The sequence below is a fragment of the Brienomyrus brachyistius genome, chromosome 1 (assembly GCF_023856365.1).
Source record: "Brienomyrus brachyistius isolate T26 chromosome 1, BBRACH_0.4, whole genome shotgun sequence".
Taxonomy (NCBI): domain Eukaryota; kingdom Metazoa; phylum Chordata; class Actinopteri; order Osteoglossiformes; family Mormyridae; genus Brienomyrus; species Brienomyrus brachyistius.
This window is the reverse complement of record NC_064533.1, coordinates 1,874,863-1,902,822: the sequence shown is the minus strand read 5'-3', so window position 1 is coordinate 1,902,822 and position 27,960 is coordinate 1,874,863. Positions and strand designations below refer to the sequence as shown.

The following is a 27,960-nucleotide window of genomic DNA, read 5'->3' as shown; positions in this document are numbered from 1 at the left end:
TAAAGCATGGTGAGTCTACAGCATACTGAAGGGCTGTGTTACACAGGAATGACCATGGGTGTGTTGGGGAGCTTGCTCGCTATCCGGGGCGAGCAGCTCAGCCCAGCGTAGCACTGGCAGGTGAAGTAATCGGAGAAGTAGGTGAGGTCAGAGAAGGTGGGAATGCCCACCGCCACGTACTTCCCGTTGGATTTTCGGACAGAGAAGCTGGCAGGATTCAGGTGCAGGTAGACGTCAGAGTTGTAGTCCTTCCGGATGCAGCGCCCGTTACCCTGGCAGAGTGACTCGCTGCAGAGCCTGGAAGCTGCCGTCACATTGGCGATGTAGGGGTTCAGGGTGGAGGTCAGGTAGGAGGATAAGGCCTCACATGACGCCTAAAAGGATGGAACATGTTTGTGTGACATATAGTGTTCATTCAAGGATACAAGGGTATTATTTATCACATGCAAGGTATACAGTCCAACTGTAAGAAATGCAAGGTGGTCAGCTCCGCCATAAGAGTACTGAAGGCAGTTAGACAAAGTTAAATTATAATTAATATGTATTAAATAAGGAACGGTAAGGTTATCCTGGTAATAAGAGAAGACCAGATATGTGTCTCATAGCTCCAATAAAGTGCATGGTGACAGGTAATATAGACGGCTAATCTCTGACTGAGTGTGAAGAAATGATCTCCTGAGATATGAAGGACGACTTTGGCATTATTATAACACAGATACTTCATTTCCTTCACTGTTTTACTGCAGTTTTATGTTACTTGATTGTCACAGAATTGCAGTCGTTATGAACATTGTGAACATAGTGATCTCTTTCAGCCGTGCTCTGTTTCGGCCTGCAGCATGTGACCAAGAGTGTTTGTGTTTCATACCTTGTCATGAAAATCTGCACTGGCCCCCCAGAGCACCGAACCCGAGGCCCCCACAGCTGCATTCTCACCCAGAGTGTGGACCAGGTCCTCCTGGAGACGAGAACAGACACAGAGCAGTGAGACAGAAGCTCTGGGCTCCGTACCTTGATGACTTAAATGAGAATATGAAGGTCTGAAGCGAAGCCAGCACAGTGGAGCTTGATCATATCTTCTATATAAGAGTGAGATGATCCAGAGTCTGATTAGAGATGAAAGAGCATGTGGCTCAGTGGGCTTGTGGTCAGAAGGTCGCCGGTTCAAGCCCAGCCTCAGCATATTAGCAGGTCCTTGAATAAAACCCTGGGTACTGCTATGGGTGCCACCTTTACAGCCAGCTTCACCTTCAGAGAGCAGGTTGGGGGAGGAGCAAAGAGAATTTCCCCACAACGATTCATAAAGTATCCATTATCATTATTATTGTTTTTATTAAAAAGTACCGAGACACAAACTGAAATCATATCACTAAGTTTTATATTTAAAGTGACAAAATGAGCAGCACGATGCACTTTTTTGCTTGCATAAACAAGTCAAATCGTAGATGTTGCCTCATGTAAACATATGAAAACCATATTCAATGTGCATTAAAAATCTCCAGAACGCGGTCACTGCTTCTGCCATGTTTTCACTGACACAAACAAACCCACACTGCATGTTTTGTGTGCGTGCCTGCGTCTGAGAGACTGTCACTGGCTTTGGTTGATGCTGGACAGTATTTAACGTGAGTTTTTCAAAGTGTACTAATCAAGCACTGCCTAAAGGATAATTAAGAATTGAAAGTGTGGTTTACTGTGAAGCCAGTAACCGTTTCATGCCTAGCCTGATGTACTCACCACACTTAAGAATTTGCTGGTTTGGTCAGTAAAGACAGGACGGGTGTAGACGTAGATGGGGACATTGAAGGGGTGTTTAGGCTGGCTGGCCACCCTCATGGCCTCATGAACTTGGTTGCGGACGTACAGTGCGGCATTGTGGGTGTTGGCCAGACTGGTCGCTAGGTAGACGGATGGGTAGAGGGCCGTGCTCGTCTGCCACAGCCACAGGAGCTGGTCGTTTCTGGTCTGTGCATCTGTGGGACACTCTCCTGTGTAGTTAGGGCCATCCCAACCATAGTTATAGCATTCAGGGAAGAGATAGAAGCCCCAGTGGTAACTGGGCCTCATACTGATCCCTAGACTCATTGTGTCCTCCATGAAGTTTCTAGCAGCTGTCTGGAACTGCTCCTTGGCCACAGGCTCAGCTTGAGATGGGGAAAGTGAGGGGTCAAGCTGACGGGCATAGTCAATAGACAATGTTTGGTAGACGGTCTTAGAGTCCCAGTTTGTGTCCCATACGGGGCGCCAGGCCTCCCAGTCAATGACAGCCAGACCAGTGGAGGTTCCTGAAGGTATATTTTGAGTGATGTTCCCATTGGTGACTTCCAAGCTGGCCTTCAGGTTGCCCTTCTGTGGGATGCCTCCATTGATCTCCTTCTTGGTTGCCTCATCCACAAATGGGTACAAGCCCAGGCGGTTGTTGTAGAAGAGGAAGAGGAACTGATCAGGAACAGCCTCTGGGGTGGTAACGGCCTGGAACGGCGAGGTGTCCAGCGGGATGTTGTTCTGCTTGCAAACAGGAGTTGGCATGTTCCATATGATGCCGTAAGGGTATCCCTCAAACAGTGGGGTGGCGGTAGGAGGATAGGGGAGCGCGGCATGAATGCTGCCCACTAAAGATAAGAGAAGAAGGGGCAGCAGGAGAGGACTGGATCCCTTCATCCAGATGGTCAAATCCATGGCAGCTCCTGTATGAATGAAATATAGAAGAACGGGCTTCACTACTAATGATTTTATCAGAGTGCTGGACCGTAAAAAGAATAACTCAAGTAACAAAAGAAGAGGTTGCACTTTGCCTAATGCAGTTTTATTACGCAATGTCTCCACACAGACTCGTTTCAGTGTAATGTCTTCAGTGTACTATTGACAATGTGCATTTCCAGTTTTATAGGAAGCCACACTCCTGCTGCAGAGCCAATAGTATCACAACAAGTGTCATACAGGGAATCACTAGACCACACCCCTAATAAGTGCTATTATAATAGATTACTGTAGGAGTATACAAAGCCTAACATACAAAGGGTGGTATTATACTAGATTAACGTAATACCATGCAAAGCGGCCATACCCACCTTCTGTTTAAACTCCATGGTAATCCATCTGCAGCTACGTAGCTTTAGGCCAGGCTAGAACTTGGATAGGAGACCAAGTAAGATAGCTGGGTTGCTACTGGCAGAGGTGTTGGTGTGGATGGCAGGTTAGCCCATCCTGTGGTCTCTGTGGGTCCCAGTGCAGTGATGGGGACACTGGTGCCACAGTTTAGGTGAGATGTGAAACTCATCTCCCGACTTTTGGAGATCATGAATGATCCCTGGATAGAGTTACCATGCATCTGGGTTTCTCCTAATACGTCGTCTTTTTGGGCCCCTGGCCTGGAGGTTGGTCTGGGTTTAGCACTGCAACCCGTATGACCCAGTGTTGCAAGTTACAATAGAGTACTAAGTGAAGGAAAAGACATCAATTTTCAATGTATGGCATCTACTGTATGGCAGTATCATCACACAGTGTTCGCGAGACTTGTGCACACGTTTACTTAAAAAATTAATGATATGCACATCCCTACATGCTACGCTGCTCATGAGTCATGTCAACTTCTGGAAACCATTGGCACTTTGATACTTTATTTTTCTGTGCATAGTGAATCGCACCGTTTGCTTGAAGTTTAGCAAACTTTAGCTTAGCCTTTTGTAACTTTTGTTGGAAAAAATTTGCATAAACATATATCGTGTGTAGATTGTAAAATGTTAAAATGTACATATAAATGTAGCATTGATTCATTCATTCAACATAAGTAACTGATAATTTTCTGTCACATGGTATACATATTATCTCATCATAATGGGTAAAGGGTACCATGCCTGATGACATTTTCAATGTTGTCCTTGACTTCGTTCTTAACAATAACTGCACAACTCTTGAACAATGCTTGTTCATTGACCATGAGAGTGCTATGTCATATATTAACTTTTTGGGGTGTGGTTAAGAGTGTTATGTAACAGTCTAGGAATTTCAAAACAGCCTGTTTTACTTCATTCTTTTACATGTTCCGGAATTATATTTGAAAGAGTGAATGAAAATGTTTGAGATTCATGGTATGTCATTAACCTTGTCTTCAAAGTTCATAGTGCCCCCCCAGAGCACTGAACCCGAGGCCCCTACAGCCACCCCATGCACAAAACCTCTCCTGGTAAACGCCCTGGAGACATTCACGCCAGGTGTACAAACCACCTCAAATGGCTCCTTTCTAAGTGGAGAAGCAACGGTTCTACTCTGAGATTCTGCCAAATATCCGAACTTCTCACCCTATCTCTAAGGGAGACCCCAGACACCCTGCGAAGAAACCTCATATCGGTCGCCTGTATCTGCAATCTCATTCTTTCGGTCACTACCCACAGCTCATGACCATAGGCGAGGGTAGGAATGAAGATGGACCAATAGATCGAGAGCCTTGCTTTCAGGCTGTTTGTTTTTGGCCATGATGAACCAGTTAATTGCCTGCAAAACTGCAGACACCGCTCCGATCTGTCTGTCCAGCTCTCGATCTCTTCTACCCTCACTCGTGAACAAGACCCCAAGATACTTAAACTCCTTCACTTGAGGCAGTACCTCCTCCCTGACCTTAAGAGGGCAATCCACCCATTTCTAGCTGAGAACTGTGGTCTCAGACTTGGAGATGCTAATCCTCATCCCCGCCACTTTGCACTCAGCTGAGAACTGCCCTAGAGCACTCTGGAGGTCCCCAGCAGATGAAGCCAACAGGACCATGTCATCCGCAAAAAGAAGCAAAGCAATCCTGATGTCACCAAACTGGACACCCTCAAAACCCTGGCTATGCCTAGAAATCCTGTCCATAAATATTACAAACAGGAGCGGTGACAAAGGGCAGCCCTAGCAGAGCCCAACACGCACTGGGAACACGTCCGACTTATTAGCGCCAATGCAGACCAGGCTTCTGCTCCGTTGATATAAGGACCGAATTATCCATAGAAGTGGGCCCTGAACCCCATTCTCCTGAAACACCCCCCACAGAGCACCTTGGGGAATTCAGTCATAAACCTTCTCCAAGTCCATAAAAAACATGTAGACTGGATGATCAAATTCCCAGGCTCCCTCCGGTACCCTCACAAAGGTGTAAAGCTGTCCCAGTGTTCCACAAAAACCACATTGTTCCTCCTGAATCCTAGATTTGACTATTCATCTCACCCTCCTCTCCAGTACCCCGGAATAGACTTTCCCAAGAAGGCTGAGAAGTGTGATTCCCCTGTAGTTGGAACACACTCTACGGTCCCCTTTCTTAAATAAGGGGACCACTACCCCGGCCTGCCAATCCACCGGTACTGTCCCTGACCTCCACGCCCTGTTGAGACGGTGTGCCAGCCATGACAGCTCCACAACATCCAGAGCCTTCAGGTACTCTGGATGAATCTCATCCATTCCTGGGGCCCGGCCGTCAAGGAGCTCTTTAACCACCCTAGCAACCTCAGCCTCAGTGATGGAAAAGTCCATCCCAGCCCCCTTGGGCCCCGTGCCCTCAGATGTCTCGCAGGTGGTACACGTACTGTAGATGTATCTGAGGCAAGGTTCAGGAGGTCCTCAAAGTATTCCTTCCACCTCCGGGTGATGTCCCCAAGTGAGATAAACAGCACCCCCTCCCTACTGTAAACAGTGGGAAACAGGAGCTGCTTCCCATTCCTGATATTCTGGACGGTTTGCCAGAACCTTTTTGAGGTTGACCGAAAGCACTTTCCATGGCCTCACTAAACTCCTTGCATTCCCGGGTATTTGATTCTGTAACTGCCTGAGCCGCATTCCGCATGCGGTAAACTCCGATGTTAATGCACCAAGATGTGTTAATGCACCAGTTCTCTCAGGGAAGAGATAGAAGCCCCAGAGGTAATTGGGCCTCATATCAATCCCTAGACTCATTGAGTACTCCATAAAGTTTCTAACAGCTGTCTGGAACTGCTCCTTGGATACAGGCTCAGCTTGAGATGGTTAAAGTGTCGGGTCAAGCTGACGGGCATAGTCAATGGACAATTTGTGGTAGAATCTTAGAGTCCCAATTTCTGTCCCACAGGGGGCGCCAAGCTTTCCAGTCAATGACAGCCAGGCCAGTGGAGGTTTCTGAAAGCATATATTGAGTGATGTCCCACTGGGCGACTTCCAAGCTGGCCATCAGGCTGCCCTTTTGTTCAACGTTTACTAAAAAAAGTCAAAGTTTACTAAAAAAGCACCACCTGAATAAGGGCGTAGCAGTGCAAGCGATGAATCTGTTTAATGACAATGCAATGCCCTCATTTCCGTGAAGTTGTACAGGAGGCAAAACCAGCTGTCATTGGATAGGTTCCTTGTTAAAGTCGCACAAAAAGAAAAAGATTCCAGTGAGCCAACAGATAGCAGTGATTCTGTTAGTTATACTGAAAGTCGTCCTACAAAATAACCCTCCTCTTCTCCACTCTCTCATCTCCCACACACCATCCACGAGTCTTTTCAAAGATAAAGTGCAGGTTAATTTGTTTTATGTATTTTTATTTTGCATTAATCATTTTTATATGAATGTTTTTGGGTTGTGGAACGAATCATCTGTGTTTCCATTATTTCTAATGGGAAAATTCGCTTTGATATACGAGTGCTTTTGATTTGAGCATGCTTGCGAAATGAATTACGCTTGCAATCTGAGGTTTTACTGTATTAATTTACGTTCACCATTTCTCATACAGGTTCAGTGTATCTGAGTGTAAAAATACTTAGAAATAAACTAGGCAAGTATGTTTGAATTGTTGTTCATATGCCTAGCAAACTGAGTCTACTGCTTGTATTGGTAACATCCACCGTGCAGAAACAGATTTCAAATTTAGAGGAAGTCAACTGTCTGGTAATGCAGAGCTAATGTGACGTGTTTCATTTAAAGTCATGCCAGGCCTTTTTCGAGAAGCCCATCGTTATGCAAATACAATGCAAAGGTGCAAGATCAGCTATATTATGTCCTGTAAACCCCCCTGTGGTGATGTTTACAAAGCGTGTGTCTTTCTGCATGTGTAATGGTTCTGTCTTGTACAGTCAGAACCAGGGATATGTCTTTCTGCAACTTGCTTCCCATAGTCCAAAAATGATCTGGTGCCTCCAATTCCCCGTAGCATTTCATTGTGTGTTCCCTGTGATTGGCTCAAATTTTTTTGCAACACTTTACTTGACCAGGCATAAATAATATAGTATTACACTATTATTTATTAACTAACCACAAACTAAGTCTTGGTTACATACTAATGTCATATTAATTCATCATTAATGAATTGTGACTCATGTTTTAACTCAAGCAGTTACTCTATGTTACTATATTTGTTACTATGTCTGAACATAAGAAATTTACAAACAAGAGGAGGCCATTCACCCCATCAAGCTTGTTTGGGGAGAACTTAACTAATAGAGTTGTTAAAATCTTATCTAGCTCAGATTTAAAGAAACCCAGGGTTTTAGCTTGTGCTACACTAGCAGGAAGACTATTCCATACTCTAACTGAATGCTGTGCTTAAATTCAGTTTACAATGTTCTCCTGCTAATTTCCACTTATGGCCACGAGTTGTAGTATTTAAACTAATACTGAAATAGCCATTTGGCTGAACAGTATCCAGACCTGTTAGAATCATATATACCTGGATCATGTCCCCCCTTAATCTCCTTTGCTCGAGGTTGAACAGATTCAGCTCAGCTAACCTTTCCTCATAAGACATGCCTCTAAGACCAGGAATCTTTCTCATAGCCCCACTGTACGTTGCACCTTTTCCAAGGCAACAATATCCTTCTTAAGATATGATGACCAAACCTGCACACAATTTTCTAGGTGGGGTCTTACCAAGGAATTGTATAATCGTAGCATCACTTCCCTTGCCTTAAACTCCACACACCTAGAGATGTAACCCAACATTCAATTGACCTATTTTATTGCTTCCCCACACTGGCGAGAGTGGGACATGGAAGCATCAACATACACACCGAGATCTTTCTCGTGATCAGCTACCTTTATTTCAGTGGAACCCATAAAATATCTGTACTTTATATTTCTGCTCCCTGCATGGATTACCTTACATTTATCTATGTTAAATTTCATTTGCCAGGTATCAGCTCAGTGGCTAATTAAATCCAGATCCCGTTGTAACCTCTCCGCTGCTAGATCAGTATCTGCTACACCACCCACCTTGGTGTCGTCTGCAAATTTAACTAGTTTACTGTATGTATTGGTGTCAATATCATTAATGTAAATTAGGAACAATAGTGGTCCTAAAATTGAACCCTGCGGTACCCCACTATGAACGCAGGCCCCCTGTGACATTGTGCCTCTAATAACTACTTGCTGCTTCCTGTCTCTTAATTAGTTTTTGATCCAAGCTGCTACAGTTCCTAAAATCACTCCAGCTTTGAGCTTAAGCAAGAGCCATTTGTGGGTGACAATATCAAAGGCCTTCTGGAAATCTAAGTAGATTACATCGTAGGCCTTCTTGTGATCAATATCTCTTGTAGCTTCCCGTAAATTAGTTAAACAGGATCTACCTCTCCTAAATCTATGCTGTGTATCCCTCAGAATGTTATTTGCATCCAGGTAATCTACGATTTTCACTTGGATTATACTTTCCATTACCTTTCCAGTAATGCTAGTTAAACTGATTGGCCTATAGTTTGCTGGGTTACTTCTATCCCCTTTTTTGATTATGGGCATTATATTAGCATGCTTCCAATCAGAAGGTACCACACCTGCAGATAACGATTTCTGGAATATTAAAGTTAAAGGTTGGCTAAGAATATCGCTCATCTGTTTTAAAACTATAGGTAAGATGCCATCAGGGCCCTGTGATTTATTTATTTTGAGCTTAGCTAGGCTTAGTACCACATCGGCCTCAGTTATACCTATATTGGTCAAAGACGACGCTGTATTCCTACTAAAAGGTGGCAAGTTACTCATGTTCTCTACTGTGAACACCCATGTAAAATAATCATTAAACTCATTTACTATATCAATTTCATTTTCAATGATAAGGCCCTTACTATCCTGCAGATTAGTGATTTCAGCTTTCAAAGCTCTTTTGGAGTTAAAATATTGGAAGAAACTTGTATTGTCATCCTTAGCCTCCAATGCTATTTTTCTTTCGACATTCCTCTTAGAGAGTCTACTGTTGTTTTTTAACTCAACCTGTAGACTTAGGTACTCCTGCTTAGCTTTTAAATCATTAGTTAATTTCTATTTGTGGAAGAGAGCCATTTTCCACCTGATTTTATTCTTAATTTCCTTAGTAAACCACCTTGGTTGTAGTTTCCTTGATTTAGTTTTGTTGGAAACAGGTATGAAGTCCTCTTCCACTTGCAACATTGAGCTTTTAAAAAATTCCCATGCTATTTAACTCCATCCAGTTTACAGTTTCTAGTTTCAATCTCATACTATTAAAGTAAGCCTTCCTAACATTATATAATTTTGTTTTGGACTTTGCTCATCGGACATTAAAATTAACCCCAAATTTAACCATCCTATGATCACTACCATCCAGTGTTTCTAAAACCTCTAATTTTCCAATCCTATCCTGGTTATTCTCCCCTCAAAGGGCTATTAACAAACTTAGTAAAAAAATCAATCCTGTACTAATTCCACCATCTCAAGTTCATAACCACCACATCATTTTTATGACTCATAATCCTGATATCGTCATATAACATTCTGCTTTCTTCTGCAGCTACATTAGGCATTTGGTGATCTATAACAAACACCGACAATTAGGCCATTTGAGCTTTTAGCATATAGTTTTACTCAGCTTCTGTTGTCATACCCGGCTCGTCGGCTCCTCGTGTGTGCCACGCCCCCTGATTACCCACGTGTGCTTCCCTGATTGTTTCCAGCTTTGTCTGATTGCTTTGCTTAGTCTTGTCTTATTTAAGTCCTGGTCTTACCTTGTTCCGCCCGTCCGTCATTGTGGTTAGCTGTGCTTTCATGTCTCCTGCCCGTAGTCCTGCCCCGATCTCGCCTGTCTCGCTTGTTCTGTGCACGCCTGCCCGCACGATCGCCGCTCTCCTTGCCGTTCTGCTTGCCACGATCGTGACAGAATGACAGACCCCACGAAGAAGAAGAGGAAGCAGAGGAGAAGGAAGCTCCCGGAGGAGCCGATCATTCTGGGCGCCTGCTCCCTCGCCAACCCATGGCCTCTCGCGGAGGGCGAGAGAGAGGAGCTCGTCCTGGGCTCCGATCCAGAACCGCTCCATCTGGGAGCCTGCTCCCTGGCGATGCTCTGGGCTCCCAGTGATGATGAGGAGGACGAGCCCTTCTCGTTCCCTGAGCTGGAGCCTACCCCTCCGGAGCAGTTACCACCCCTTGACCAGTATTTTTACCAGCCCGAAAGACTGGACAATTGCGGAGGTTTTAGGGCTGTAAGGGATTCGATCCCTCAAGTGCCCCGGGTCCCGAAGAGGACCACGCCCGTCTCCCCTTCACGGGACTTGCTAGTCCCGCCTCCAGCGGCAGTCACCCTAGAGGCGCTCCCCTCGCCTCTGCCAGAGGAGATGACGACTCTGGCAAACCAGTTCTTCACCCTCCAAGGGCTCTTTGTGAGGGTGATGGATGACCCGGCGGCGCCCGGTGGACCTGAGGCTCATCGCTCGACTCAACAGAGGCTTCGAGAACTTCGCTTCCACCTCTGGTCGAGCAGCCCTCGAGAGCCTCACCGGGGACCTGCAGAAGGTACTCCAGCTCCGGAGGGCTTCGGACCCTGCGCCGGAGCCACCGCCTCTGCCGGCGGACCCCGCTCCCGAGCAGTCGCCGTAACTGCTGCCTGCGCTATCAGCGCACCTACCGCCTCTGCAACCTGCACAGCTGGAGCAGCCATCTTCGCTGTCCGCCAAGTCTGCGCAGCTTCCTCTGCCTGTGGCTTTCGAGCACGTGCTGCCGCCAGTACCTGCAGTCCCCACGCACGTGCAGCCGCCTCTGCCTGCGGCTCCAGCGCTCGTGCAGCTGCCTCTGCCTGCGGCTCCGGCGCCAGTCCAGCCGCCAGTGTTCTCGGCTACAGCACCCGCGCAGCCGCCTCCGCCTGCAGCTCCCGAGCAGGCGCTTCCTCTGCCTGAGGACCCGGCTCCCGGACAGGCACTCCTCCTGCCTGCAGCTCCCGGGCAGGCGCCCCCTCCACTGCCTGCCCTTGTGACTGTAGCCCCAGTGACTCTGGTACCCTCACCCCGACGAGCCCGACCCCAGCCGCGGGTCCTTATGTCTGTGTCCCATAAGGGGAGAGGACACAGATGCCGGGCTAGGGTCCCTCCCACCCTGCCCCCTGGCTCGCCCTCGCTCGCCTGCGCTGGGGCTCGGAGAGCGCCTGCGGGTCCTGGCCCTCCGGGTCGGCCTTCGCCTGCGGTTCCCCTTTCGCGACCTCGTCACCCTGCCTCTCTCCCTTCGCCGGTTCCTCGGCGGTCGCCTGCGGGTTCCCCAATGGCAGCTCCTTGGTCGCCTGCGGGTCCTCTCGCTCGTTCGTGGCGGAAGACGTCGCCACCTGCAGCGGCTCCCCCCCTCTCCTTGCCCTTGCCAGGGTCCCCTCCAGTCCTGTTTCCGATCTCTCGTTAACTTTGTTATTCTTTTCCTGGTCCCGTTTCCCGTGTCCCGTCCGTCGCCTCTTCCCTGGCGCGCCCGGAGAAGCGCGCCTTTGGGGGGGGGTTCTGTCATACCCGGCTCGTCGGCTCCTTGTGTGTGCCACGCCCCCTGATTACCCACGTGTGCTTCCCTGATTGTTTCCAGCTTTGTCTGATTGCTCTGATCGCCGCTCTCCCCGAGACTGATCGTGACACCTGTGCTTTTATTTTTATCAGTGAGCTCACTTGCCTGCAAGTTCACTTTTACATATACTGCAACACCACCTTCCTTCTTGCCTATCTGCTCTCTGTGGAACAATGTATAACCATCCATATTATATTCTTCACCATAATTGTCACTCATCCATGTTTCAGTTATTCCTGTAATATCGTAAGTGTCTGATGATATAAAAGCCTCTAAATCAGGTGATACCGTCTCTGTGAACTGTGTACGCCCTGTTCTGCGTCTACGACCTACGTTCACCCAGCTCTCTCGAGCTACCTGTTCATCATTCTCCCCCCTCCCCCCTTGTGACGTACACACCGTCTCCCTAAACGGCGTATTAACTCTCTTCTTTAACTCATTGTTGTGCTGGATGAGAGCCAGTTGCTCCTCGAGGTCCCGAACCTTAACCATGAGTGAGTCCACTAACTTTCATCGCTCGCAGATGAAGTCCGACTGGACGCAAACATCCAGAAGGGCAAACATCTTGCAAACACAACACTGGCCCCATAATTAACTAGCTCAGTATGACTCCGTCTTTTACTCCCAGACAAGTATATTTATATAGCGTACTTAACTTTGACTTGATTTAATTAACGTATAGTTAATATAGTAAAGTGCCAAGTACTGTACAATAAAACACTAAAGACTTGCGTTAAAATGGAAAAAGTATCCGATAGGGTCAGAGATAACAACCTTAGAAATGAACTTTCTTAGAAATAACCAAATGAGAAATTACCTAATCCTAACCCTAACTTCCTGCTGAACCATGTTTAACTAAATTAAAGAGAAGTTGCTCTAGGGAGGCTGAGAAACCACAAAAAGACCCTCAAAGCAGGTTACTGCCGGAGCTGGAAAAAAAGTGGAAAATGTCCTCCCAGCCCCGCCTGGTGACCAAGCAAAGCTCAGGAACAACTGTCCTTTTCCGAGTTAATATTACCAAAGTTATGGATAATATTACCTCGCGGGTGTTTTAGCAAAGGTACGCGGAGAGAAACGTTGCTCACGCGACACCCACAGCTATCGATGACACTCGTGCTGTCTATTAACAAGGACGAACAAGTACTCATGCAGACCGAGAAAAAATGGATGAACGTTTTGGGACACCTGACCATTATGCCCATCTGTTATGACGTCCCTATATCCATAGGCATCAATATATTGTTGGTTTCCCCTTTGCAGCTATAACAGCTATCAGTCTCCTGGGAAGGCTGTCCACAGGACTTTGGAGTGTGTTTGCGGGAATTTTTGCCAATTCATCCAGAAGAGCATTTGTGAGGTCAGACACTGATGTTGGATGTGAAGGCCTGACTCACAGCCTCCATTCTAGTTTACCCCAAAGTTGTTCAATGGGGTTGAGGTCAGGGCTCTGTGTGGGCAAGACTAGTTTTTCCAGACCAAACCATGTCTTTATGGGTCTTACTTTGTGCACTGGGCCACAGACATGCTGGAACAGGAAAGGGCCTTCCCCAAACTGCTCCCAGGCAGTTGGAAGCATAGAATTGTCCAAAATGTCTTGGTATGTTGAAGCATTAGAGGTTTCCTTCACTGGAACCAAGGGGCCTAGCCTAACTCCTGAAAAACAACCTGAGACCAGTATCCCTGCTCCAGCAAACTTTACAGTTGGCACAGTGCGGTGATTTGTCATACAAGAGAATACGCTTCCAAAGCTCCAGAGTCTAGTGGTGGCCTGCTTTACACCACTCCAACCAACACTTGGCATCATGCTTGGTGATGTGAGGCTTGTATGCAGCCACTCACCATGAAACCCCATTCCATGAAGCTAGTATTTGTGCTCGAGTTAAAGTCAGAGGAAGATTAGAACTCTGCAGTTACGGACTTTGCCCATCTGTTAGTGATTTGTCTTTATTCTGTAATGTAATTCCCAATCATGATTTTTGTCACTATAGTGTGTGAAAGTCTTTGCATGTTTCCAAAATCAGATATCGCACAGTACATATGTAAATATTGTTAGAAGCCTACTACTCGGCCGTTAATGTTGTATGCACTTTACAGTATGTAAGCATGAGAACAACATGAATGCACTTGTACATGCTGCGGTCACCATCTCACGTGTTACCTGACCTGGATATGTACAAATGACATACTGTAGCTTGAACCCCAGGAAAGTTACTGTTAAAAACTATCAAAAAAATACATATTGGAGTCTCCTCATGTAACTGATTATTTTATACTTTAAGGTTCCTTAAAGGTGACTTTACCTCAGACACAGCTGAATGAGGAGAGTTTTGTACAAGAAACTGATACGTCATTCTGAAACACTGATGTTCCCTCTTTCAAATATAAATCCCATATTTGACAAAGAAGGTGGTAAAACAGGCTGATTCAAAAATCCTGCGCTGTTACAGAACAGTCTTAACTACCCCCTCAAATTTAACATACACCAGCACTTTCAAGCTGAATGAACCTGCACACCTGCAACGTATATTATCACTCTAGAGAGACATGTGTACAGTTTCCAGAAGTGCACCAGGCAAGGAAAAATATATATACTGACAGCCATTGATGTAAGGTTATTTATGACCAGTACACTAAGAAGGTAAGTCCTTTTAGCAACTTACATACCTGGAACCTTGCAACTATGCTTTTCAAAAAGTACCCCAGTTTAACACAGGAGTAGTAAAGAACATTTATTGTGATACTGACAGTGAGATGAGGCTTCTTACTGCCTGTCGTCTGCTTTTGGTTAGCTAAACAAATATGTAGTCCTATCTAATTAAAAACAAAGAAAACTAAAAGTCCAAATTATTTGCAAACAAGACATCTCTAAGTTCCTCAGCTTGCTGTTTATACTGTAGTTCATGATAAAAATTGCATGTTGACTGAGATGCAAAAAATTACGGTGTTGTTGTTCCAATGCTAAAAAGAAAGTTATGACTTAGCTAATATTGTGCCTACGTAGGAGTGGGAGTATTACAGCTACATGTGGTAAAGTAGAAAGAGTACACTAACATAACGATAAAAAGTACAGCATATACTGTAGTATATACATAAACCAGTAACTTGGTTGTTTAATCATTATCAAGTATTATGTACTATACATAATTGTATGCGCTGAACTTTTACACGACTGGCAGTGCAGTAGGCTTGTTTACGCCACAAACCTGAATAATGCGTTTGCACTATGATGTCAATAGGAGATACTGTAGGAATTTTTCACTGCTGTTGTAAATGCCGCCCATTGTTAACCAAAATGTTATGTGGCACATAACTAGAGCTGTTGATTCTGCGTGAGAATAATGAAAGGTTATGTGGGATGGGCGTATTGTGGGAATGTTGTTTTGTCTTCGGCCTTAGGCAAGAAGAGGATGTTGCATTGTGGGATTCCTTTTCAATCGAGGAATGGTCCTAATTAGGAAGAGGGGGTGCATCTGTCAGGCTTGTGAGGGAAGGATGTCATGATAACGGTGAACAGCAGAAAAGCAGCTGGGAGGGGAGATTCCTGCTATCATCTGTTCTGTGATAGTTTACTGACATTTACTGTCATTATAGGAAATCTCAGGTACAACTGCATAGCCACTGACAGAAGAAACAGCATGTAACAATAGAACAGTAGATGATTAATCAATCATGTAATGTTTGAATGTACTCAGTAAGAAGATTGGAGGTCAAATTTGGACATACTATATGGTAACCAATCGTGTTGAAGAAGGAGCACTCTGTCATGCTAATTTGCATCAACACAAATATAGAAGGTTTCACCTGCCAATTCTGAGGTTCGGATTTAGTTATTTTTCTGTTTGGAGCTAAGATAAAGGCAGGTTGTTTGTGTCATGACCTGCTCGTACGATCCTCATGTGTGCCACGCCCCCTCATTAACCCCGTGTGGAATCCCTACGTTCACCAGCTGTTCTACGTTTCCTGCCTTCAGTCTTGTGTATTTACTCCGCATTCAAATCTGTTTACCCAGTACGGTCATTAACGTAGTTTTTCATATGCATGTCTTTTTGCTACATAGCAAACAAGTATGCGATTTCAGACACCCAAATTCTTTGCAATATTAAAGACAAAATTGGTTTTAATCATAGAAGGCTTATTGCTATCACTGTGCCGGGTAGAATAGTACGTCCTCGAAATTCCATGATGCAGAGTGATGATGTTTGAACTCAACAAAGCACGACTGAAATTTATTTGCAAAGGAGAAATAAATGCATCAGAAAACAGCAAATGAATCAGCAAGATTATGAAACATTATTAAAGCATGGTGAGTCTACAGCATGTTGAAGGGCTGTGTTACACAGGAATGACCACGGGTGTGTTGGGGAGCTTGCTCGCTATCCGGGGCGAGCAGCTCAGCCTAGCGTAGCACTGGCAGGTGAAGTGATCGGAGAAGTAGGTGAGGTCAGAGAGGGTGGGAATGCCCACCGCCACGTACTTCTCGTTGGATTTTCGGACAGAGAAGCTGGCAGGATTCAGGTGCAGGTAGACGTCAGAGTTGTAGTCCTTCCGGATGCAGCGGCCGTTACCCTGGCAGAGTGACTCGCTGCAGAGCCTGGAAGCTGCTGTCACATTGGCGATGTAGGGGTTCAGGGTGGAGGTCAGGTAGGAGGATAAGGCCTCACATGACGCCTGCAAGGATGGAACATGTTTGTGTAACATATAGACAGGTGATCTGTGTTTGAGTATGAAGAAATGATCTCCTGAGACATGAAGGACGACTTCGGCATTATTATAACACAGATACTTCATTTCCTTCACTGTTTTACTGCAGTTTTATGTTACTTGATTGTCACAGAATTGCAGTCGTTATGAACATTGTGAACATAGTGATCTCTTTCAGCCGTGCTCTTTTTCGGCCTGTAGCATGTGACCAAGAGTGTTTGTGTTTCATACCTTGTCATGAAAATCTGCACTGGCCCCCCAGAGCACCGAACCCGAGGCCCCCACAGCTGCATTCTCACCCAGAGTGTGGACCAGGTCCTCCTGGAGACGAGAACAGACACAGAGCAGTGAGACAGAAGCTCTGGGCTCCGTACCTTGATGACTTAAATGAGAATATGAAGGTCTGAAGCAAATCAAAGATCATATCCTCTATATAAGAGTGAGATGATCCAGAGTCTGATTAGAGATGAAAGAGCATGTGGCTCAGTGGGCTTGTGGTCGGAAGGTCGCCGGTTCAAGCCCAGCCTCAGCACATTAGCAGGTCCTTGAGTAAAACCCTGGGTACTGCTAAGGGTGCCACCTTTACAGCCAGCTTCACCTTCAGAGAGCAGGTTGGGGGAGGAGCAAAGAGAATTTCCCCACAGCGATTCATAAAGTATCCATTATCATTATTATTGTTTTTATTAAAAAGTACCGAGACACAAACTGAAATCATATTACTAAGTTTTATATTTAAAATGACAAAATGAGCAGCACGATGCACTTTTTGCTTGCATAAATATTAAAGTCAAATCGTAGATAATGCCTCATGTAAACATATGAAAACCATATTTAATGTGCATTAAAAATCTCCAGAACGCGGTAACTCATTCTGCCATGTTTTCACTGACACAAACAAACCCACACTGCATGTTGTGTGTGCGTGCCTGCGTCTGAGAGACTGTCACTGGCTTTGGTTGATGCTGGACAGTATTTTCAAAGTGTACTAATCAAGCACTGTCTAAAGGATAATTAAGAATTGAAAGCGTGGTTTACTGTAAAACCAGCAACCGTTTCATCCCTAGCCTGATGTACTCACCACACTTAAGAATTTGCTGGTTTGGTCAGTAAAGACAGGACGGGTGTAGACGTAGATGGGGACATTGAAGGGGTGCTTAGGCTGGCTGGCCACCCTCATGGCCTCATGAACTTGGTTGCGGACGTACAGAGCTGCCTTATGGGTGTTGGCCAGACTGGTCGCTAGGTAGACGGATGGGTAGAGGGCCGTGCTCGTCTGCCACAGCCACAGGAGCTGGTCGTTTCTGGTCTGTGCATTTGTGGGACACTCTCCTGTGTAGTTAGGGCCATCCCAACCATAGTTATAGCATTCAGGGAAGAGATAGAAGCCCCAGAGGTAACTGGGCCTCATACTTATCCCTAGACTCATTGTGTCCTTCATGAAGTTTTTAGCAGCTGTCTGGAACTGCTCCTTGGCCACAGACTCAGCTTGAGATGGGGAAAGTGAGGGGTCAAGTTGTCGGGCATAGTCAATGGACAATGTGCGGTAGATAGTTTTAGAGTTCCAGTTTGTGTCCCAGATGGGGCGCCAGGCCTCCCAGTCAATGACAGCCAGACCAGTGGAGGTTCTTGAATGTATATTTTGAGTGATGTTCCAATTGGCGACTTCCAAGCTGGCCTTCAGGTTGCCCTTCTGTGGGATGCCTCCATTGATCTCCTTCTTGGTGGCCTCATCCACAAATGGGTACAACCCCAGGCGGCTGGTGTAGAACAGGAAGAGGAACTGATCAGGAACAGCCTCTGGGGTGGTAACAGCCTGGAATGGCGAGGTGTCCAGCGGGATGTTGTTCTTCTTGCAAATAGGAGTTGGCATGTTCCATATGACGCCGTAAGGGTATCCCTCAAACAGCGGGGTGGCGGTAGGAGGATAGGGGAGCTCGGCATGAATGCTGCCCACTAAAGATAAGAGAAGAATGGGCAGCAGGAGAGGATTGGATCCCTTCATCCAGATGGTCAAATCCATGGCAGCTCCTGTATGAATGAAATATAGAAGAACGGGCTTCACTCCTAATGATTTTATCAGAGTGCTGGACCGTAAAAAGAATAACTCAAGTAACAAAAGAAGAGGTTGCACTTTGCCTAATGCAGTTTTATTACTCAATGTCTCCACACAGACTCGTTTCAGTGTAATGCCTTCAGAGTACTATTGACAATGTGCATATCCAGTTTTATAAGAAGCCACACTCCTGCTGCAGAGCCAATGGTATCACAACAAGTGTCATACAGGGCATCACTAGACCACACCCCTAATAAGTGCTATTATACTAGATTACTGTAGGAGTATACAAAGCCTAACATACAAAGGGTGGTATTATACTAGATTCACGTAACACTATGCAAAGCTGCCATTCCCACCTTTTGTTCAAACTTGATAATCCATCTGCAGCTACGTAGCTTTAGTCCAGGCTAGAACTTGAATGGGAGATCAAGTAAGATAGCTGGGTTGCTGCTGGTGGAGGTGTTGGTGTGGATGGCAGGTTAGCCCATCCTGTGGTCTCTGTGGGTCCCAGTGCAGTGATGGGGACACTGGTGCCACAGTTTAGGTGAGATGTGAAACTGAGGTCCCGACTTTTGGAGATCATGAATGATCCCTGGATAGAGTTACCATGCATCTGGGTTTCTCCTGATACGTCCTCTTTTTGGGCCCCTGTCCTGGAGGTTGGTCTGGGTTTAGCACTGCAACCCGTATGACCCAGTGTTGCAAGTTACAATGGAGTACTAAGTGAAGGAAAAGACATCAATTTTCAATGTATGGCATCTACTGTATGGCAGTATCATCACACAGTGTTTGCGAGACTTGTGCACACGTTTACTTAAAAAATTAATGATATGCACATCCCTACATGCTACGCTGCTGATGAGTCATGTCAACTTCTGGAAACCATTGGCACTTTGATACTTTATTTTTCTGTGAATAGTGAATTGCACTGTTTGCCTGAAGTTTAGCAAACTTTAGCTTAGCGTTTTGTAACTTTTGTTGAAAAATATTTGTATAAGCATATATCGTGTGTAGATTGTAAAATGATAAAATGTACATTTAAATGTAACATTCATTGATTCTTTCATTCATTTATTCAACATAAGTTACTGGTAATATCTATACCATCCATCCATCCGTCCATCCATTCTCCAAACCGCTTATCCTACTGGGTCGCGGGGGGTCCGGAGCCTATCCCAGAAGCAATGGGCAGGAGGCAGGGAACAACCCAGGATGGGGGGCCAGCCGATCGCAGGGCACCCTCACATACCATTCACTCACACATGCACTCCTATGGGCAATTTAGCAACTCCAATTAGCCTCAGCATGGTTTTGGACTGTGGGGGGAAACCGGAGTACCCGGAGGAAACCCCACGACGACATGGGGAGAACATGTAAACTCCACACACATGTGACTCAGGCGGAGACTCGAACCCGGGTCCCAGAGGTGTGAGGCAACAGTGCTAACCACTGCACCACCATGCTGCACCTATCTATACCATGTGACAGAAAATTATCTGATCATAATGGGTAAAGGATATCCCTCAAACAGCGGGGTGGCGGTAGGAGGATAGGGGAGCTTGGCATGAATGCTGCCCACTAAAGATAAGAGAAGAAGGGGCAGCAGGAGAGGATTGGATCCCTTCATCCAGATGATCAAGTCCCTGGCTTCTGCTGTGTAAGTAAAACATCTATAATCCATTCAACTACGTTCGTCATTTCTCATACAGGTTCCATGTGTCTGAGTAGAAAAATACTTTGCTAAATAAACTGGGGAAGTACGTTTGAATTGCTGTTATAATATAATTCTAGTGAACTGACTCTACAGCCTGTATTGATTACATCCATTGTGCAGAAACAGAGAGGAGATTGAAAGGAACTCAACTGTGACATTTCTAACCTTAGAAAAGGTCAGTATAAGAATTCTAGGATATGATTTTGTACAAGCAAGCAGTTTGCTTAAGTTGCTTTCAAACATTGGAACATTTACATTAATGAAGCAGATATATGTAGCTTTCATATTGAGGCCTGATGAAATACTGTACATTTCTGAAGTGCTCACTGCACACAAGTTCAACAGTAGAGCCAAAATGAGTGCAGCTGAAGTCCCAGTTTCTCCAACAGAACTCTCTCCGTGGTAGCCAGACTGTCACAGCGGTCCCCTCCGTAGTCTTGGTAACAGTGACAGCAGAACCACTCCGACAGCTGTTGGAGTTCCTGGTCAGTCACCAGTAGGAATGATTTTGAAGTTCAGGTTTTGAAGCTGATATTATGCTTCACAATGACTGTAGATGCTACATTTGTGGTGGGTCACCCTGGGAGAGAGAATGGTTCTTGCATAGCAGAACTAGTGTGCCAAAGAACATCTGGACATGTGGAATTATTGTGCAGAACATGAGCACAGGAGATATAGGGAAGGACGATGTGCGGTTGACTAAACGAGTTGCATAACAATTGTTCAACGAGAATCCTAATGAGTGGCCAACAGCTTTATCTCCTAAGTATAAGCATAGTTAGTCAAAGGCAGGTCTACAGTGACTTTCCTTTGACGTGTGCCTCAAGAGTTTCAAGGAGATCTCAAAAGAGATCTCTGTTTACAAGTACTGAACAAAATGGTTTAATGGATCTTCCAGCTGACATATAAAACAAACTTTTTAAAATAGATTTAAAACTACATGGCTGAATTACTCAGCAAACTTACACCAGATGAAACTATACTTTTAATGGGCATTATTGAACATTGGTCCTCCAGGCTAAGGATTTTGAAATTCCTTGATGCTGAATGATGATGTTGGAAGTGAAAGTTGCACTGACTGTACTTCATTTGCAAAGTTGAAATAAATGCATCAGAGAATAGCAAAGAAATCAGCAAAATGATCAAACATTTTTAAAGGGTAGTCAGCCTACTGTGGAAGAAATTTCTCGAAGTCCGATGTTTAAGTGTTTGACAGAACTTTATTATTCGATGAGCTCAAAGGGAACAGACACCCAGCAATCATGCGTCTCGTGTTCTGCTCCCCGAGCAACAAATGCATACATCTTTTATGGCCTAAAATACGACAGTCATCTGACAAATCAAGGACAAGTCGGATATCTGGACATTCCAGTTACTTCTGCCTTTCAAGGTCCAGGCAGTTCAAAGAAAGTTTGGCCATCTGGAGATACCAGTTTCTTCTACTTTTTCAAGGTCCACCTATCAGCGTAGAACAAGTCTATCTATTTGGGACTTTTCCTTTTGCTATATTATTCTAGGACTCGTTGTTCTCTTTTTCTACATTTTATATTATCCAATACCATGCATTCATTTTATAATATCTTCTGCAACAGCTTACTTCTCAGGTCATGCCTTTGCTTTGACCTGGGCCTCTTGCTGAACAAGCAATGTATGGCAAACATGTTAGTTCTTCTATAGAAAATAGAAATTTCTTACTTAAGCAGATTTGCATTATTGTTTCATACATTCAATTAATGACAAGTAAATTACATTGTTTCAACCACTATGTGTAAATCAACAACACATTATAAACTCAATTGTTAATTACTGATCAGGTAATGCATTTTGCATAATCATCTATATTCCATTATTGATTACTGATTAGCATAATCAAGAATTTTCTATCACACTACAGCATACTGAAGGGCTGTGTTACACAGGAATGGTCACGGGTGTGTTGGGGAGCTCACTCGCTATCCGGGGCGAGCAGCTCAGCCCAGCGTAGCACTGGCAGGTGAAGTGATCGGAGAAGTAGGTGAGGTCAGAGAGGGTGGGAATGCCCACCGCCACGTATTTCCCGTTGGATTTTCGGACAGAGAAGCCAGCAGGATTCAGGTGCAGGTAGACGTCAGAGTTGTAGTCCTTCCGGATGCAGCGGCCGTTACCCTGGCAGAGTGACTCGCTGCAGAGCCTGGAAGCTGCCGTCACATTGGCGATGTAGGGGTTCAGGGTGGAGGTCAGGTAGGAGGATAAGGCCTCACATGACGCCTACAAGGATATAACATGCTTGTGTGACGTATAGTGTTCATTCAAGGATCCAAAGGTTTTATTTATCACATGCAAGGTATACAGTCCAACTGTAAGAAATGCAAGGCGGTCAGCTCCGCCATAAGAGTACTGAAGGCAGTTAGACAAAGTTAAAGTATAATTAATATGTATTAAATAAGGAACGGTAAGGTTTTCCTGGTAATAAGAGAAGAAGACCAGATATGTGTCTCATAGCTCCAATAAAGTGCATGGTGACAGGTAATATAGACGGCTAATCTCTGACTGAGTGTGAAGAAATGATCTCCTGAGACATGAAGGACGACTTCGGCATTATTATAACACAGATACTTCATTTCCTTCACTGTTTCACTGCAGTTTTGTGTTACTTGATTGTCACAGAATTGCAGTCGTTATGAACATTGTGAACATAGTGATCTCTTTCAGCCGTGCTCTGTTTCGGCCTGCAGCATGTGACCAAGAGTGTTTGTGTTTCATACCTTGTCATGAAAATCTGCACTGCCCCCCCAGAGCACCGAACCCGAGGCCCCCACAGCTGCATTCTCACCCAGAGTGTGGACCAGGTCCTCCTGGAGACGAGAACAGACACAGAGCAGTGAGACAGAAGCTCTGGGCTCCGTACCTTGATGACTTAAATGAGAATATGAAGGTCTGAAGCAAAGCCAGCACAGTGGAGCTTGATCATATCCTCTATATAAGAGTAAGATGATCCAGAGTCTGATTAGACATGAAAGAGCATGTGGCTCAGTGGGCTTGTGGTCAGAAGGTCGCCGGTTCAAGCCCAGCCTCAGCACATTGGCAGGTTCTTGATTAAAACGCTTAAGCCCCAGCTCCCTTGGCACTGCTGTGGGTGTCACTGTCATGACCTGCGCGTCCAGTCCTCGTGTGAGCCACGCCCCCTGATCGTCCACGTGTGCTTCCCCGATTGTACACAGCTGTTTCCTGTGATTCTGCCTTGTCTGGTGTATTTAGTCCACGTCTAAGTCCGTATTCTCCAGTTCCGTCACTGATGGTTGTCTTGTGCTGCTCCCCGTTTACCCGAAATAAAACCTCGTCCTTCGGATTTTGTCTCCTGGATTTACTTCCCTGCTGGTTCGCTCTCGCATCGGACATTACAGAATTACAGCCCTCTACGAAGACTCACTTCAGCGAGCCGAGCGGCAATGCCTCGGTTTACTACAAGAGGTGATTTACTGGCTCCACCAGCCAGAGGTCCACAAGGACAGCTGGAGCTAGACAGGCGAAGCAGGACCCTCCTGGAGGAGATATCCTTGCCTGGGAATGCACACCTCTTTCGAGAGGAGCATGAGAATCTCTGGCTGCTAGTGGACCGCGTGACAGAAAGAAGGCTGCAGCCAGTCGCGTCGCTCCCAGTAGAGGCTGGAGAGTTGACGTCTGTCCCTGTGGACACGGTACAACTTCCCTCAACAGCCGCAAACCAGAGGAAAAAGTGGAGGAAGCAGAAGGAGTGGAGAGCAGCGGAAGCCCCGACGATCATTCTGGGGACTTGCTCCCTCTTCCCTGCTTCTCTCCCTGCCTGTGATTGGGGGACATTCCCAGGGCTCTTAAAGGGGCATCTCCCGTTTTCACGGCGCCAACCCTAGCGGCGCTCTCTGATGTCCTGCCAGCGCCTGATCTGCCTGTCCTGCCAGCGCCTGATCTGCCTGTCCTGCCGGCATCTGATCTGCCTGTCCTGCCCGTGCCTGATCTGCCTGTCCTGCCCGTGCCTGATCTGCCTGTCCTGGCGGCTGCTGCGCCGCCCAGCACAGTGCTGGCCACTACGGCGCCTCCTGCTGGCCTTGAGTTGGCAGTTCCTGCGGACCGCTGCAGTGCGTGCCTTAGCGGGGGGGGGGTTCTGTCATGACCTGCGCGTCCAGTCCTCGTGTGTGCTACGCCTCCTGATCATCCACGTGTGCTTCCACGATTGTGCCTAACTGTTTCCTGTGATTTCGGCTTGACTGGTGTATTTAGTCCATGTCTAAGTCCATTTCCGTCATTGACGTTCATCTTGTGCTGCTCCCCGTTTACCCCAAATGAAACCCTGTCCTTTGGATTTCGTCTCCTGGATTTACTTCCCTGCTCGTTCACTCTCGCATAGGACATTACAGTCACCTTTACCACCAGCGCTCACCTACAGAGAGCAGGTTGGGGGAGGAGTAAAGAGAATTTCCCCACAGGGATACATAATTCATTATTATTGTTTTTATTAAAAAGTACCAAGATACAAACTGAAATCATATCACTAAGTTTTATATTTAAAGTGACAAAATGAGCAGCACGATGCACTTTTTGCTTGCATAAACAAGTCAAATCATAGATGTTGCCTCATGTAAACATATGAAAACCATATTTAATGTGCATTAAAAATCTCCAGAACGCGGTCACTGCTTCTGCCATGTTTTCACTGACACAAACAAACCCACACTGCATGTTGTGTGTGCGTGCCTGCGTCTGAGAGACTGTCACTGGCTTTGGTTGATGCTGGACAGTATTTAACGTGAGTTTTTCAAAGTGTACTAATCAAGCACTGTCTAAAGGATAATTAAGAATTGAAAGCGTAGTTTACTGTAAAACCAGCAACCGTTTCATCCCCAGCCTGATGTACTCACCACACTTAAGAATTTGTTGGTTTGGTCAGGAAAGACAGGACGGGTGTAGACGTAGATGGGGACATTGAAGGGGTGCTTAGGCTGGCTGGCCACCCTCATGGCCTCATGAACTTGGTTGCGGACGTACAGAGCGGCCTTGTGGGTGTTGGCCAGACTGGTCGCTAGGTAGACGGATGGGTAGAGGGCCGTGCTCGTCTGCCACAGCCACAGGAGCTGGTCGTTTTCGGTCTGTGCATTTGTGGGACACGCTCCTGTGTAGTTAGGGCCATCCCAACCGTAGTTATAGCATTCAGGGAAGAGATAGAAGCCCCAGAGGTAACTGGGCCTCATACTGATCCCTAGACTCATTGTGTCCTCCATGAAGTTTCTAGCAGCTGTCTGGAACTGCTCCTTGGCCACAGGCTCAGCTTGAGATGGGGAAAGTGAGGGGTCAAGTTGACGGGCATAGTCAATAGACAACGTGCGGTAGATAGTCTTAGAATCCCAATTTCTGTCCCACAGGGGGCGCCAGGCCTCCCAGTCAATGACAGCCAGACCAGTGGAGGTTTCTGAAGGCATATATTGAGTGATGTCCCACTGGGCGATATCCAAGCTGGCCGTCAGATTACCCTTCTGTGGGATGCCTCCATTGATCTCCTTCTTGGTTGCCTCATCCACAAATGGGTACAAGCCCAGGCGGTTGGTGTAGAAAAGGAAAAGGAACTGGTCAGGAACAGCCTCTGGGGTGGTAACGGCCTGGAACGGCGAGGTGTCCAGCGGGATGTTGTTCTTCTTGCAAACAGGAGTTGGCATGTTCCATATGACGCCGTAAGGGTATCCCTCAAACAGCGGGGTGGCGGTAGGAGGATAGGGGAGCTCGGCATAAATGCTGCCCACTAAAGATAAGAGCAGAAGGGGCAGCAGGAGAGGACTGGATCCCTTCATCTAGATGGTCAAATCCATGGCTTCTGCTGTGAAAGTAACAAATATATAACGTATTAATTTACATTCACCATTTCTCATACAGGTTCAGTGTATCTGAGTGTAAAAATACTTATAAACTGGGGATGTATGTTTAAATTGTTGCTATCATATTATTGCCTGGCAAACTGACTCTACTGCTTCCATTGATAGCATCCACTGTGTAGAAAATTGAGAAGAAATCAACTCTCTGATACTTAGACTGCAGTGTCTGAAAATCACTGTGTTATTACACAGATCCTGTGACTACAGGAATCGCTTGACTACAATGATAGCCTTTCAAATACCTATCAAACAGTCTATATGAGGATTTCAGGATATGCTTTTCAAGAAGCATAGTTTTGAAGTTGTTCTTTTTAACACTAAAACCTTTAAACTAATTAACGAAGTACAGTATAGGTAGCTTTCATTTTGAGGTAAGATGAAATACTGTAAATTTCTGTAGTTCTCACCTGGGCTTCTTCAGCACTGCGTCCTGCTGAGGCATTTATAGTGCAGAGCTAAGGTGACGTCTTTTATTTAAAGTCATATCAGGCCTTTATCGAGAATCCTATCGTTACGCAAATACAATGCAAAGGTGCAAGCTCAGCAATATTATGTCCTGTAAAGCCCCCTGTGGTGATATTTACAAAGCGTGTGTCTTTCTGTCTGTGAAACGGTTCTGTGGTCAGTCTGTCACAGCCCGATTTCCAGGGTTAGGGCCTCTAAATAAAAGTGATTTAAATCTTGCTCCCATTCTGAGCCAAGTGACCCATTTATTAGGTTCTTGCTTTGATGCAGGGTGTTTCGTAGCCTTTGCTCCAATACTGCTTACTCTTTTTCAATTCAATTCAATTTTATTTATATAGTGCTTTTAACAACAGTCATTGTCACAAAGCACTTTACATATAACTGGCCCAAACCCCCATCAAGCAAGCCTGAGGCAACAGTGGCAAGGAAAAACTCCCTCTAGCAGGAAGAAACCTTGAGAGCAACCTGGACTCGGAAGGGGACCCCATCCTCCTCTGGGCGACCGGGGAGCATGAAACTGCATTTATACTGAGATTCATTAGAGTTCATATAGTTATAAAGTCCCAGTTGGTTTCATGTTGTTATCTCCATGAGTCCAGGTGCGGGTTCACACGGTGTAGTCGGCTCGGTATCAGCTTGAAAAAGAGAAGATGGAGAAGAGTTATTGCCCTACACCTAACCTAACCTCAGGCAGTATTAAAGTAACTATGACAGCCTGGCTAAAAGAGAGACCTGGAAGGAAGCACAGACATGAGGGTTTCCAGGGGTTTTGGCGTCAAGCCAACCTGCCGTCCACAGCTTAGGTGATCAGCGAGAGTCGCAGGACGACAGCACCAATCCCCCCTTTCACCTTTAATCTCAAATGACTATGAATCTCCAGATTTCCCCTTCACCTTAGAAAAGGGGATTTAACTTTCCAAAAGACTGGCTAAAGAGGTACGGAAATTAGGTTTCAATATTGGAATATTTGACAGAATTCATGCAGTAGATTAATACAGCACCTTTCTGAAGGTGTCACCTTGGCTCCTTGCTCCTTCAGAACTACGTCCAGCTGAGGTGTTTAATGTGCGGCGCTAAGGTGACGTCTTTTATTTAATGCCATATCGGGCCTTAAATGTTTCTGTGGTCTTGCACCATCATAACTTCTGCGTTGGAGCTTCTGGCGAATCTGTTCAAATCCTGCCCCCATTCTGCATGTCTGGAGTTTTCATGTTCATCCCATGACTTTGCAGATTTTGTAATTTCTAAATTCCATATGGTATATTATTGCGTGTTGCTAGACTACAGTTTATAGGCATTTGATGCAACAACTACTGTATATAGTCTAGGTGTTATATAGTGTTTAGTCAGTATGTGACAATAACTTTCACCCATTATTCTAATCTGTGTCTGTGACAATGCAATGTAC

At 45.7% G+C, this 27,960-nt stretch overlaps 2 protein-coding genes, 1 long non-coding RNA gene and 1 pseudogene across 3 annotated transcripts in view; 1 reads left to right on the top strand and 3 right to left on the bottom strand.

The window, feature by feature from the left end:
- The window catches only part of LOC125747461 (uncharacterized), a 35,795-nt gene extending 13,395 nt beyond the window's left edge, over positions 1-22,400 (top strand). Inside the window, exons 2-3 of the long non-coding RNA XR_007399314.1 lie at positions 157-227; positions 22,309-22,400. This is a non-coding gene — a long non-coding RNA (uncharacterized LOC125747461). The remainder of the gene's footprint in view (positions 1-156; positions 228-22,308) is intronic.
- Positions 39-2,679, bottom strand: LOC125747446 (hyaluronidase-5-like). The gene is made up of 3 exons (XM_049022693.1): positions 1,738-2,679; positions 869-958; positions 39-374 (listed from the first exon to the last, which is right to left on the bottom strand). Exons 1-3 carry the CDS (start codon positions 2,677-2,679, stop codon positions 39-41), a joined length of 1,368 nt encoding a protein of 455 aa, XP_048878650.1.
- Positions 16,070-18,595, bottom strand: LOC125747439 (hyaluronidase-5-like). The gene is made up of 3 exons (XM_049022681.1): positions 17,517-18,595; positions 16,670-16,759; positions 16,070-16,405 (listed from the first exon to the last, which is right to left on the bottom strand). Exons 1-3 carry the CDS (start codon positions 18,456-18,458, stop codon positions 16,070-16,072), a joined length of 1,368 nt encoding a protein of 455 aa, XP_048878638.1. The 5' UTR covers positions 18,459-18,595.
- LOC125747428 (hyaluronidase-5-like) lies at positions 21,969-26,024 on the bottom strand (annotated as a pseudogene).
- Between the last annotated feature and the right edge of the window lie 1,936 nt (positions 26,025-27,960).

Bases quoted from the DNA above. Each gene is read 5' to 3' on its own strand.
- LOC125747446 (XM_049022693.1), bottom strand. From the start codon at position 2,679: ATGGATTTGACCATCTGGATGAAGGGATCCAGTCCTCTCCTGCTGCCC. The intron at 959-1,737 runs GTGAGTACATCA...TCTCGTCTCCAG, and splicing joins CCAGCAAATTCTTAAGTGTG to GAGGACCTGGTCCACACTCT. The intron at 375-868 runs GTATGAAACACA...CCATCCTTTTAG, and splicing joins GTGCAGATTTTCATGACAAG to GCGTCATGTGAGGCCTTATC.
- LOC125747439 (XM_049022681.1), bottom strand. From the start codon at position 18,458: ATGGATTTGACCATCTGGATGAAGGGATCCAATCCTCTCCTGCTGCCC. The intron at 16,760-17,516 runs GTGAGTACATCA...TCTCGTCTCCAG, and splicing joins CCAGCAAATTCTTAAGTGTG to GAGGACCTGGTCCACACTCT. The intron at 16,406-16,669 runs GTATGAAACACA...CCATCCTTGCAG, and splicing joins GTGCAGATTTTCATGACAAG to GCGTCATGTGAGGCCTTATC.